General features: G+C 43.9%; 1 protein-coding gene across 2 annotated transcripts; it reads right to left on the reverse strand.

Moving 5' to 3' along the window:
* Positions 1-219: 219 nt before the first annotated feature.
* LOC115180302 (mitogen-activated protein kinase 11-like) lies at positions 220-11669 on the reverse strand. Of its 2 annotated transcripts, none has more exons than XM_029742279.1 (12): positions 11442-11669; positions 5707-5836; positions 5539-5597; positions 5231-5342; positions 4684-4713; positions 4155-4202; positions 3925-4039; positions 3635-3706; positions 1519-1598; positions 1192-1270; positions 846-1019; positions 220-632 (listed from the first exon to the last, which is right to left on the reverse strand). In XM_029742279.1, the coding sequence occupies exons 1-12, from the start codon at positions 11552-11554 to the stop codon at positions 559-561; spliced, it is 1086 nt and encodes a 361-aa protein (XP_029598139.1). In that variant the 5' UTR covers positions 11555-11669; the 3' UTR covers positions 220-558. The 2 variants fall into 2 exon arrangements, with proteins under 2 accessions (XP_029598139.1, XP_029598141.1); XM_029742281.1 differs by lacking the exon at positions 11442-11669 and adding an exon at positions 6968-7553.
* Positions 11670-12744: the final 1075 nt, after the last annotated feature.

Below are 12744 nucleotides of genomic sequence, written 5' to 3' on the forward strand. Positions count from 1 at the left end.
TCTGTCATAAAACTGTCATTACCATGACATAACATTACCATGACATATAAGCAGACTTAAACTGACATCCGTTATGACTGCTTATAAAATGTCTTCATGACGAAAGATTTCCAGTAACCTATAGCCAATGACCATTTACCGACCATTTACCAGTTGGACCCTTAGGTAGGTTTGAAAACCCTAGTGCTACTTTCTGTCTCTGTCTCTGTCTCTCCTACCTCTCTTCAACAGACTGTAAACATATACCTATCAAAACATGCTCCCTGTAATCGTCGTAATGTGCGTATTCTCATCACTTTCAGTTCAACTAGACCTCCCCTCTCCCTGCTCCCCTTTTACAAAACTCATGACAGGCAGTCAAATAGCCAGTCACAGTGAGCAAGGGGAGGGGTGTCATGCCTCTAGGGGACACAGCGTTGTTTCTGATTGGCCCGCGGTCTCTCTTTCTCTCGGATCCTCCCGCCTCCCCAACGCCGGCCGACAGACAGACGGAGACAAGACGGCGGTCCTTCCTCAGCTGACAGGACAGACCGAGCAGAAGGAGGCAGGATTTGTCTTTCACTGTTCCACCTGTAGACTGCTCGTCTCGCTGACAGGCGCTTTGATTCCATTCATCTCCTCGAACACCAGCTCTGTATAGGAAGATGGAGAGAGAGAGAGAGAAAGATAGAGAAAGAAGATGAGGTGAAGAAAGAGGGATGAACAAAAGGTGAGGAGGAAGAGAGAGCATTTATGTCTGGTCAAGAACACGGCAGAAAATAGCTGTTGAATCTTTAAAAAGGAATATCCCTCTTAACCTCCTCCACTCCAGCCACCATCCATCTCTCTCTCTCTCGCTCTCTCACCTTTCCACTCCTCTAGCGTGCGGTCCTTGCTCTCCAGCGTCTGGTCGTAGGGCAGGGCCTCTGGTTCGTCGTCCGGGTCGTGGTACTGGGAGAAATAAGGGTGGGAGAGAGCCTCACTGGCAGAGATACGCCCGTCACAGTCCAGAACCAGCATGCGCTTCAGTAGATCCACAGCTGAGGGAGAGAGGGAGAGAGAGAAGAATAGAGATGCAGAGAGAAAGATGCAGGCACAATGAGAAAAATACTAACAAAGCTGCCTTATGTAATCCATAGCCTTGGGTGACTATAGCCTTGGGTTAAAATGTGCCTCCGGCAAATTCAGTTATCGGGTATGACTCAGTCTCACCCATTGGGTTGGCTCCTCTGAATATCTTCTCTAAGTCCTGCTGGGGCATGAAGGGTAGAGACTGGATATATTTCTGAGCCTATGAATAGGAAGCAATGTACAACGACACACGTGACAATGTGTACAGTACATTGCAGGGCCAATTGATTCATCAATTGAGAAATCAATCATGCTACAAGCAAAATATTGAATAATCGATCATCAAATTAGTCAATCAATTACACCGATCAATGGATGTCAGGAGATCATCAGTGTCATTAAAGCATTGCTATAGCTAATGATCCATTCAACTTTCCCATCTCTCCCTCTATTTCTCCATCTTCTCACATGTTCAGAGGAGATCTTCTGTAGAAGGTCAGGGGCCGGGGTGCCCACCACCTCCATAATCCTCTTCAGCTGGTCGATATCTTAGATCAGGAGGGGTTAATTAAGGGCCATCATGGTCATGAAAAAGTCATTTGGTTGGCAGGACCAACTCTTTAGGTAGAACAACTGACTGAGGTTAGGCATACTTGACTTTGCTAGAACAGTGTTCTAGTGTTCGTTTTATGCAGACAGCATACTCCTACATACTCCTACATTTGAGGACCCAATACAGATATACACTGCTCAAAAACATAAAGAACACTTAAACAACACAATGTAACTCCAAGTCAATCACACTTCTGTGAAATCAAACTGTCCACTTAGGAAGCAACACTGATTGACAATACATTTCACATGCTGTTGTGCAAATGGAATAGACAACAGGTGGAAATTATAGGCAAATAGCAAGACACCCCCAATAAAGGAGTGGTTCAGCAGGTGGGGACCACAGACCACTTCTCAGTTCCTATGCTTCCTGGCTGATGTTTTGGTCACTTTTGAATGCTGGCGGTGCTTTCACTCTAGTGGTAGCATGAGACGGAGTCTACAACCCACACAAGTGGCTCAGGTAGTGCAGCTCATCCAGGATGGCACATCAATGCGAGCTGTGGCAAGAAGGTTTGCTGTGTCTGTCAGCGTAGTGTCCAGAGCAGGGAGGCGTTACCAGGAGACAGGCCAGTACATCAGGAGACGTGGAGGAGGCCGTAGGAGGGCAACAACCCAGCAGCAGGACCGCTACCTCCGCCTTTGTGCAAGGAGAAGCACTGCCAGAGCCCTGCAAAATGACCTCCAGCAGGCCACAAATGTGCATGTGTCTGCTCAAACGGTCAGAAACAGACTCCATGAGGGTGGTATGAGGGCCCGACGTCCACAGGTGGGGGTTGTGCTTACAGCCCAACACCGTGCAGGACGTTTGGCATTTGCCAGAGAACACCAAGATTGGCAAATTCGCCACTGGCGCCCTGTGCTCTTCACAGATGAAAGCAGGTTCACACTGAGCACGTGACAGAGTCTGGAGACGCCGTGGAGAACGTTCTGCTGCCTGCAACATCCTCCAGCATGACCGGTTTGGCGGTGGGTCAGTCATGGTGTGGGGTGGCATTTCTTTGGGGGGGCCGCACAGCCCTCCATGTGCTCGCCAGAGGTAGCCTGACTGCCATTAGGTACCGAGATGAGATCCTCAGACCCCTTGTGAGACCATATGCTGGTGCGGTTGGCCCTGGGTTCCTCCTAATGCAAGACAATGCTCGACCTCATGTGGCTGGAGTGTGTCAGCAGTTCCTGCAAGAGGAAGGCATTGATGCTATGGACTGGCCCGCCCGTTCCCCAGACCTGAATCCAATTGAGCACATCTAGGACATCATGTCTCGCTCCATCCACCAACGCCACGTTGCACCACAGACTGTCCAGGAGTTGGCGGATGCTTTAGTTCAGGTCTGGGAGGAGATCCCTCAGGAGACCATCCGCCACCTCATCAGGAGCATACCCAGGTGTTGTAGGGAGGTCATACAGGCACGTGGAGGCCACACACACTACTGAGCCTCATTTTGACTTGTTTTAAGGACATTACATCAAAGTTGGATCAGCCTGTAATGTGGTTTTCCACTTTAATTTTGAGTGTGACTCCAAATCCAGACCTCCATGGGTTGATAAATTGGATTTCCATTGATTATTTTTGTGTGATTTTGTTGTCAGCACATTCAACTATGTAAAGAAAAAAGTATTTAATAAGATTATTTCTTTCATTCAGATCTAGGATGTGTTGTTTAAGTGTTCCCTTTATTTTTTTGAGCAGTATACAAAGCAGTAAATCACATTCCTATTTGTTTCCATCTTTAGACTCTGTACAGTGACAGCCAACACAATTCAGTCCATTATGAACTTCCTTTCCTTTCAGTCACTCTCAATACACCTCCCCTTCAGACAGAAAGGCTATATCTCTAGACGGGATTGTGATGCAAATCTGGGAGGAGCTGATGTGTGTCCATAGAGCAGTATTGGTGGTAACAGCGCTCCAGAGTGGTTGTGGAGTGTAGTGCACTCATTTTCAAGCCATGTCTGTGTTAGTGAAGGATACAGTCGTTGCCTGGAAACAGGACCTTCCCCTTCAGCAGCTCTCCCATGATGCATCCCACTGACCAGATATCCACTGTAACAGAGGCGTTAACATTCAGTCGTCATAACAACAGGATTTTACAATTAGCCATAACGGCACAGATATAGCTAGCTAATTTTTCTTTCTGGATAGAACTGCATGATGATCGAGTATGTGTTTGGTTGTAATATTGGGTGTCTGGTAATATGTGGTGTGAAATGAGGATCTTGGTTTCATGATCATTTTTGGGTTGTGTGAGTGTGGATCTGTACCTGTCTGATTGTAGTGCATCCAATTAAGCATGATCTCTGGCGCTCGATACCAGCGAGTCGCCACGTACCCCGTCATCTCATCATCCGTCTGTCTGGCCAATCCAAAGTCAAGGATCTGGGGGAGAGAGAGACACAGGTTGTCATGGTGATAGCCATTTCTGAGTGGGGGGAGGTTGTGTTGTGATTGTCTGAGGCGTTGAGGAGTTGGGCGGCTGGGTCACTGGTCTTACCCTCAGCTCGCAGTCCTCGTTCACTGCCACATTACTTGGTTTCAGGTCCTGTGAGACAGACACATGAAAAGACAGACTGGTCAACACAAAGACTGTCTGAAGGACAGGGGAAAAGAAAAGGAGAAAGCCATATAGACAGACAGACAGACAGACAGACAGACAGACAGACAGACAGACAGACAGACAGACAGACAGACAGACAGACAGACAGACAGACAGTGATGTATGGATAGGGCAGACAGATAGACAGGTTGAAACATACACCCAGCTTGTAAAACCCAGTATAAGGCCTACAAGCACATGCAACAAGAAGCTCTCACACAATCTCTCTCTAACACACTCACACAATATGATATTATCTACTTTCACACATACCGGTACATTCTAAATACAGAATTGCCTTTTAAAGCCAATAAAGCACTCAGGAGAGGCAATTGCTATCCAGGAGACTGCCTTTATGAAAAGAGGGGCTGAGGAAAAAGGAAAAGAGTGGGCAAGAAGAGAAGAGAAGAGGAAAGCCACCACTCACTCTGTGGATCAGTCCTGCTGAATGGATGTACTGTTCAGGGGGAGACGGAAAAGGCACATGGCAACGGGACGGGGGAGGAGTGGGTGGAGAGAGGAAAGAAAGGAGAGAGAGAGAGGTCAACAGTGTATTCCAACATTGGCCCCTGTCTAGAAGGGTCTACATTTTTTGTTAATTCCTTGGTAACTAGGTTTGCTAGTTACTTGGCTGGCTGGTCAGTCCCCTGTTAACTGTGTTGCATAGTGAGCCAGGCATAATGTAGCTTTCAAACTTAGCAGTATATCCGAGTATATAATCAAATGTGAAGGTACAGTATATATACCATTTCAGAGGATGTTAAGGGATATTCTAGTAAATTATAGCCAGCAGTTTTATAGTATAAAAAGGATCATCATGGTGTTTGAGGTTCAACTGTGGCACATTGAAATACTTAACAGTTGCCTTTGTGAGTAAAAACAATTATTATCAAGGAAGGTTGCTTTGTACTGTCAGTGTATGGGATAGTAGTCAAAAAAATATGTCTAAACATGATACGTTGGGGGTTAACTACCTTGAGGCCTCTGAGCAGCTGGTAAATAAGAAACTGCACATGCTCATCAGAGAGACGCTGGAATTTCACTATGTTGTTCAGGTCTGCCCCCATCAAGTTGGTTACCAGGTAGCTGGAAAGAGGAGGAGGAGGAGGAGACTTTTAGAGCAGTGCGTGGTGATGTTCCAATTCAATTATACAGTACATGCCTTGAAACATGATGAAAAGCTCTATTTAAATGCAATATGTCATCATCAGAATAATCATGACAGTATAATCACTGTATGGGGTATGTTGGACATCAGAGTGCTCTTTCAGTAGCCACTCACACTTCATGGAAGTCCTCTAGCGATGCAGCAGGGGAGAATACATCCAGTAGTCCTATCACCTGTTCAGAGAGAAGGTTGATGCCAAATAGTTACAACTCTATTGTGCATTATCAAGGCAATTTAGGTCAACTAGCCAACACGGGAGGGCTTCAACCACTCCTTACTCACGTTCTCATGTTTCATGTGCTTGAGTAGCCGGAGCTCACGGTACGAGCGCCTACTGTGGATAAGGGACTGGAAAGGCCGAGACAGCTTCTTCACTGCCACCTTCTGTCGTAGCCGCACGTCATATGCTGAGCTGTGTGGGGTGGGGGGATGAGCGACAGCAGATTACAAAATGAAATGCATTGCTTTTAAACATGTTGATCATTAAATTATTAGATTCATTATTGTTTCCTTTGAAGTGCAAATGTATGTCTGAGTAGTGTACTGGTGTTGTGCTGCCGTCTCCGTTGTTGACAGTGTTATTTCTACTTAGGCAGTATTTGGTGCAACATCTTACTCAATTCTGATGTTGCACAGAGAGAAGGAGTGTTATGGGAAATGAAAAAGAGACTAGGCAATAACATTATAGAGGAATGAAGAGACAAAGGAGTGTACTGTAGAAGGAGTAGAGAAGGTCAGAGAGAGATTGAGGGAGAGCAAGAGATGAGGGAGGGGACAGGAAGTACCAGACAGGAAATAAAAGTGTTTGAGAAATCGAAAGAAACTGGACAGAAGGAAAGAAGAAGCAGTAAAGGAGATGAGAAAGAGGAAGTGTGAAGAAAAGAGGAAGGGGAGGCAGCACAGAGCCACAACGGCACAAGAAGTTAAAACAACCACGTAAATCACTGTCATTATCAACCTGACCTTTAACCCCTTTAACCAGCCTGCGAGAAGCACTACACCATTACTACGTTGTTACCTGCGGCCTGCCATGTGTACAACACAAGGCCATGCACATACCTGAAGGCATTGCCTTCAGACAAGGCCAAGTGCATTCATTTCATTCACAGCCACAGAAGCACCTGCTGCTACCCCAGATGCCCCTGTTAAATGTTAGCCAAACAGGCAGCTAGCATACCATCATCTTTCCATGACACAAGCCAGACCTCTCCGTCTCACACACACACACACACACACACACACACAGTCCTCTTGCCATCTCATCTTCCATACATGGCTGTCCACCTCACTGCCCACAACTCCACAGGCAGGCTATGCATCGATTTCTGCAACTGACTCTGTCTTCCATCTCAGAACGTTTTATCAGCCGTTACAGTAATGCAGCGCAATATCTGATGCAAAGTAATTTGGCTTTCTCTCTATCTCTCTCTCTCCCTCTCTTCATCTAGCTATCTATATTGACTTTAGACTTAAGCATATGCAATCATTCAAAGGAAATAGTGGGGCATACATGAAAGCATCTGCCAGAGTATCCTGTTCGCACCTAGAATTCAAAATGAAGGATGCTTGCTTTTATTCTCCAGCATCTTGCTCCCCACAGCGGCTTGCATGTTAACACTGATATAAAGTTCCATGTACTTGAGATTCTATTTCATGTGTGCTTTCATCCGAGTGCTTCGGCGGTCATCGCTTGTCCTCTCACGTTGTAAACAAACTCTGCACAACAGCGTCGGCTAAATGGCACCGAAGCGACATGATAATAGCTCTTTAAGCAGCCAAGCCCCTACAAATACCACACACTCACAGTAGCCGTGATTTGCATAGTGTTGCTGCAACAGTTGAAATGGGCACATGGAATTTAGTTATTTTGACTAAATGAAGCATTCATGATGCAAGCGCAAACATTTGCACAACGCTATATTACTGTTACATAACGTTACACCAACAAAGAGTTTCCCACTTCCGTTGTGAAGAATATGTTCAGTGCCATGGACAAGTTCTAAACCTATCATTCAGAACGAATTAGAGTTATATTACTGGCCAAGACGTTTCAACTTCCTTTCAGGAGACCGATGGAAGGAAAAGTAACTATTGAAATTGAATTAGGGGTTTGCAGTCTGCATGCTGAGCGGGAAATGAGAAATGATACGACTTGGGAAAGCGCAGGGAAGTGCCAGTACGATGTCTCAAGAATGACAACTATTGTCATTACATGTGACTGGTGCTTTGCAGTCTATGAAAAGCGTTCCAGTTATTGGAATACATTCTATTTGAAGTAGCAACCACATTTGTGAAAATCTCTGACATTCCAATGCATTTTAAATGTGCATGTTCATTCAGATATGAGTTTTGATGTCTGCTGGTATAATGATGGAAAACGAATACATGTGCCTATGTGATGTTCTGCATGGTATGCAGTCAATGTGTGATATTAGTCTGCTTTAGTGCATGTACAATAATACCTCTGTCTGGTGGCTACACCATTCAGACAGCTTGGCTGGCTGCATCACCGCTTGGTGTGGCAGCTGCTTGGCATCTGACCGTAAGACGCTACAGAGGGTAGTGCGTATGGCCTAGTACATCACTGGGGCCAAGCTCCCTGCCATCCAGAACCTCTATACCAGGCGGTGTAGGAGGAAGGCCCTACAAATGGTCAAAGACTACTGCCACCCAAGTTATAGACTGTTCTCTCTGCTACCGTAGGGAAAGTGGTACCGGAGCACCACATTCTAAGACCAAAAAGCTCCTGAACAGCTTCTACCCCCAAGCCATAAGATTGCTGAACAGTTAATTAAATGGCTACACTGACTATTTGCCAGGGCTGTAAAATACTTTAAAGTACTACTTAAGTCTTTTTTTGGGGTATCTTTACTTTACTGTTTATATTTGACAACTTTTACTTTACTACATACATTTTCCCTGACACCCGAAAGTACTCGTTACATTTTCAATGCTAAGCAGGACAGAAAATGGTCCAATTCACACACGTATCAAGAGAACCTCCCTCGTCATTCCTACTAAACACAAATGCTTTGTTTGTAAATGATGTCTGTTGGAGTGTGACCCTGGCTATCCGTAAATTTAAAAAAAGAAAATTGTGTCGTCTGGTTTGCTTAATATAATGAATTTTACTTTTGATACTTAAGTATATTTTAGCAACTACATTTACTTTTGATACTTAAGTATATTTAAAACCAAATACATTTAGACTTTCACTCAAGTAGTATTTTACAGGATGACTTTCACTTTTACTTCAGTCATTTTCTATTAAGGTATCTTTACTTTTACTCAAAGTATGACAATTGGGTACTTTCCCCACCACTGCTATTTGCATTGACCCCCTTTTAATTTGCACTGACTCTGTTGCACTGGCTCTATGCATACTCACTGGACTCTACCCACACACTCACTACACTGACACTCCAACACACATACACACTGCGTACGCTCACACACACAAAACACACACACATACACTCACAGATAGACACACTTTCACACTCATCACATACGCTGCTGCCACTTTGTTTATCACCTATCCTGATTGCCTAGTCACCTTTACCCCTAACTACATGTATATACTATATTACCTCAACTACCTCGTACCCCTGCACATTGACTCGGTACCGGTGCTCCTTGTATATATTTTTCTTACTTTTTAACTCAAGCATTGTTGGGAAAGGGCTCGTAAGTAAGCATTTCACAGTAAAGTCTACATCTGTTGTATTAGGCGCATGTGACAAATATTTCATTTTGTTTTGATCTGATGATATGCATTATATGGACGTTTCTGATCAGATCCTTGACAGGCAAACAATCTCAGGAGGCTTTGCAGGGAGATTGAGGAGCACCAAGGATTAATACAATGACTCCAATTCTCCTCTGTATCCTCAGAAGTAATGTCTCTGGACCCCCAAGGCTCTCCCCGTCCCAACCCCCTATAAAATACCTTCCCAATTCCCAAACCCCCACCCCTCGGCTAATCAATCAGCTCTGCCATGGAGAAAACGGTGACAATGACTGGAGCACAGCCTGAACAATGCAGGGCTCAGAGAGAGAGAGAAAGAGAGAGGGAGATTGTGTGCAAGAATGTGAGTGTCCTTGCTGGCTAGACTGGTACTATGAGCAGTGGTGCCATTTTGTAGGTGTAGCAGATCACATGACTGCATTGCTCTGCATCTTGGTTGATGGTGTATTAGATGTGTTTGTGAATCCACATAAATAATGAGTTTTGTTTTTAACTGTATTTGAGAGAATTGTATTAGTCAAAAGAAGCAGACACAGGGATGGTCTTTGTTTGAATTGTTGCTATGCTATCATGTCTATCTACTCAGCTTCCAAGGTCTTCATAAAATCAAACAGACATAACTGTGCCGACTTCACCATGATTCCTCAGCGGAGTAGTAAAACACTGCAGTTCTTCCCATCAATCAGCTAGGCTAAACTTCCATTAAATCTAATTGACCAATAAAGGCTTAGATATTGCTTGAGCTAACATGTAGTTTCTGTGCCTTCCTTCTCTTCCATGTCTGCTGCATCACAGATGTCTGTGTTCTGTCTCCCTGGGCTGATCCTCAGAAGATCACATCCTCACTTCCCTCTGTCCTAGGAGATGCAAAAGCATTGGATTGACAGGCCATGGTTGGCTGTTTTACCAGCATATAAACAACAAAGAGAGATGTGCCCACAATGAAAATCTATCTACCAGTGCTTTTATAGTAAAAGCAGACATTGAAACCGCCAAGCACTTAATTTCCCTTCCCATGCATGGATCAATATGGATTGCGTGTATGACACTCAAGCCGAGGTGCACACATCACCATGACACCTCGCCATGGCAACGGTGTCTCTTCTCCCGCAACAGACAAAGAGTGATCCAAAATTAAAACAAGGAAATATTGCCCAACCCACTAGTGAGAAAAAAGGAACTTGTTCATGTGGAAATGTAGACCATAAGAACCACCTCATTGGGGCTAGACAGCGGTGTGTGTGTGTGTGTGTGTGTGTGTGTGTGTGCGTGAGAGAGAGAGAGTATTTACTGTATGGGGAGGAGATCAGGTTGTGAAATTGAAGTCTGTTATTCGGTCAACAGACTGGTAGTCATGAATACAATGTTGAGATTGATTCCCTAGGTCCCTCTTCACTGTCTGAAGTGAACATAAGCATATCAAAGACAAAAGTCCATAACAGCACAAATGTCTGAAAAAAACGAAACTATTCAAGATATTTGCAGTCAGAAACACTGAGGTGGGCCCTACACATGCCCATGGCTATACAGATGTGTCATGCATCCTTCAGTTGTTCAGTGCAGATCCCCCTCGAAGTGCTGCACCTGTTATTAGTAGCCCAAAAAGTCTTATGGAAACTAAATGTATCCTATTGAGAACTGTCACGATTCAGAGGATCTCCCGTAGCGCGTGGTTGCAGGTGCGATGCGCAGATAACTCCTAATTGTTTCCTCTTTCGGTATGGGGATCGTATGGGGCAGACTGAATCAGCTACTGTACATCCGAAGCTTAAGGTGTTTAAAGCCTCCGCACCGAGAGGCAACAACTGCGGACAGTCTGCCATTGGACTGATGACGCCCAGTATTTGGGAATGGTGTCAACGACAGATAAATCAATCAAATGGAAAACGAAGCCTTTATGACAGCATCATATTGATACAAATACAGTAGTCTAGTGAATCCACATTGAACAAACATGAAAATAACATTGATGACTTTCTCGTGCATAACAACTAACTGGGCCACATGAACATTAATGATATTAAATCAGCCTAATACCGCCTCAATAACCTCAATAATAATAATAATAATAATAATAACAATAGACTGGCAATTGCACAATAATAATGAGAATAGGCTATAAATAGGCCTATTGTTTTTCCAATATTATCCAATAATGCATAATCACAATACAAATCATAAGGCTAAATTATGTTTTCCCTCTGCATTGTATTGTGTTTCTGGACTTCTTTGCAGCCTCGCCCCTCCCTCTTTCATATAGCCTACTCACCATACCGAACCGTAGGCCCCCGAGCCCACGGGAGTCAGGTTCTGGTACCGCTCGGGAACCTCCCATACAGTCTTGTTCAGCTCCTGCCGATAGTAGCCTGGTCTGGCCGACATTTTTACCGTAAATAAAACGAGCTCTCAGTACTGAACTGATTGCTCTGTCTGCACAATCCGCGGTAACTGTCTCCGACTGAGTGCACAGAGACGAGCTGCTGGCCGTCTTTCTCTCTCTCTCCCTCTCTCTCTCTCTCTCTCTCTCGCTCTCGCTCAATTCAAGGGCTTTATTGGCATGGGAAACATATTTTAAAATTGCCAAAGCAAATGGAATAGACAATAAACAAAAGTATCTATCTTTCTCTTCTCTCTCTCGATATTTCTGAGAAGGGGGTAGTGTAAGTAGAGATCGAGCTGGTAATAGATTCTGAGCACGATGTCTCAGACATGGGGGGGGGGTGCTGAGTGGAAGGGGGGATGAGATAGGGGAGTGATTCATCTCATTAATCTATTAGGATAGGCTACTGCAAATAATATTGTTACCCATAGCATATGTAAACCTCATCATTAAAAAAATGAAAATGGGATTATGTCTCCAATATGCATGTTTTTGCCAAGCTCAATGGTTCAATTGATTTGAGTTTATGGCACCTTGTTGCATCAATGTGGCCCATCAGTGCAGCCGTGTCAATTTCACAGAAGTCACAGTTATCGCATTAAATGCATACATCATAACAAAATACCAATATTGTCATTATAACAATGTAGCTGTCTCCTACAATAGGCTACAGTGATCACACAAAAGTGAAATACTACATTTTCATTTTAATAATATTCTCTTTACTTTTATCTACTCTATTTTTAAACAATCAAATTAGTACAGTTAATAACAGTCACAGCCATGGTTATGAGTAAACATACAGTATCATTAAGTAATGTAATAGTAAAAATGATAAGTAAAAGTAGTAATAATAATTGTAATAATAGTAATAGTGGTTTAATAATATAATGAATTGAAATGCGGGCCCTTTTCAGACCCTGAATGTGGTGTCTGTCTGCAGACTGTCCAGGCTGCCATGTAGAGCCCTCTAGTGGAGATCTGTTAAAACATCATAAACAGGATTATTTACCTTTTATTTATTTAACTAGGCAAGTCAGTTAAGAACAAATTCTTATTTTCAATGATGGCCTAGGAACAGTGGGTTAACTGTTGGATGAGAGGACATGGATGAGATGACATCTATGTATCTTTAATGACTAGACCTTGCTATTTTGTTTTTGCTTATTCAAGACTATTAAACTACAATATA

The sequence above is a fragment of the Salmo trutta genome, chromosome 40, assembly GCF_901001165.1.
Source record: "Salmo trutta chromosome 40, fSalTru1.1, whole genome shotgun sequence".
Lineage (NCBI taxonomy): Eukaryota > Metazoa > Chordata > Actinopteri > Salmoniformes > Salmonidae > Salmo > Salmo trutta.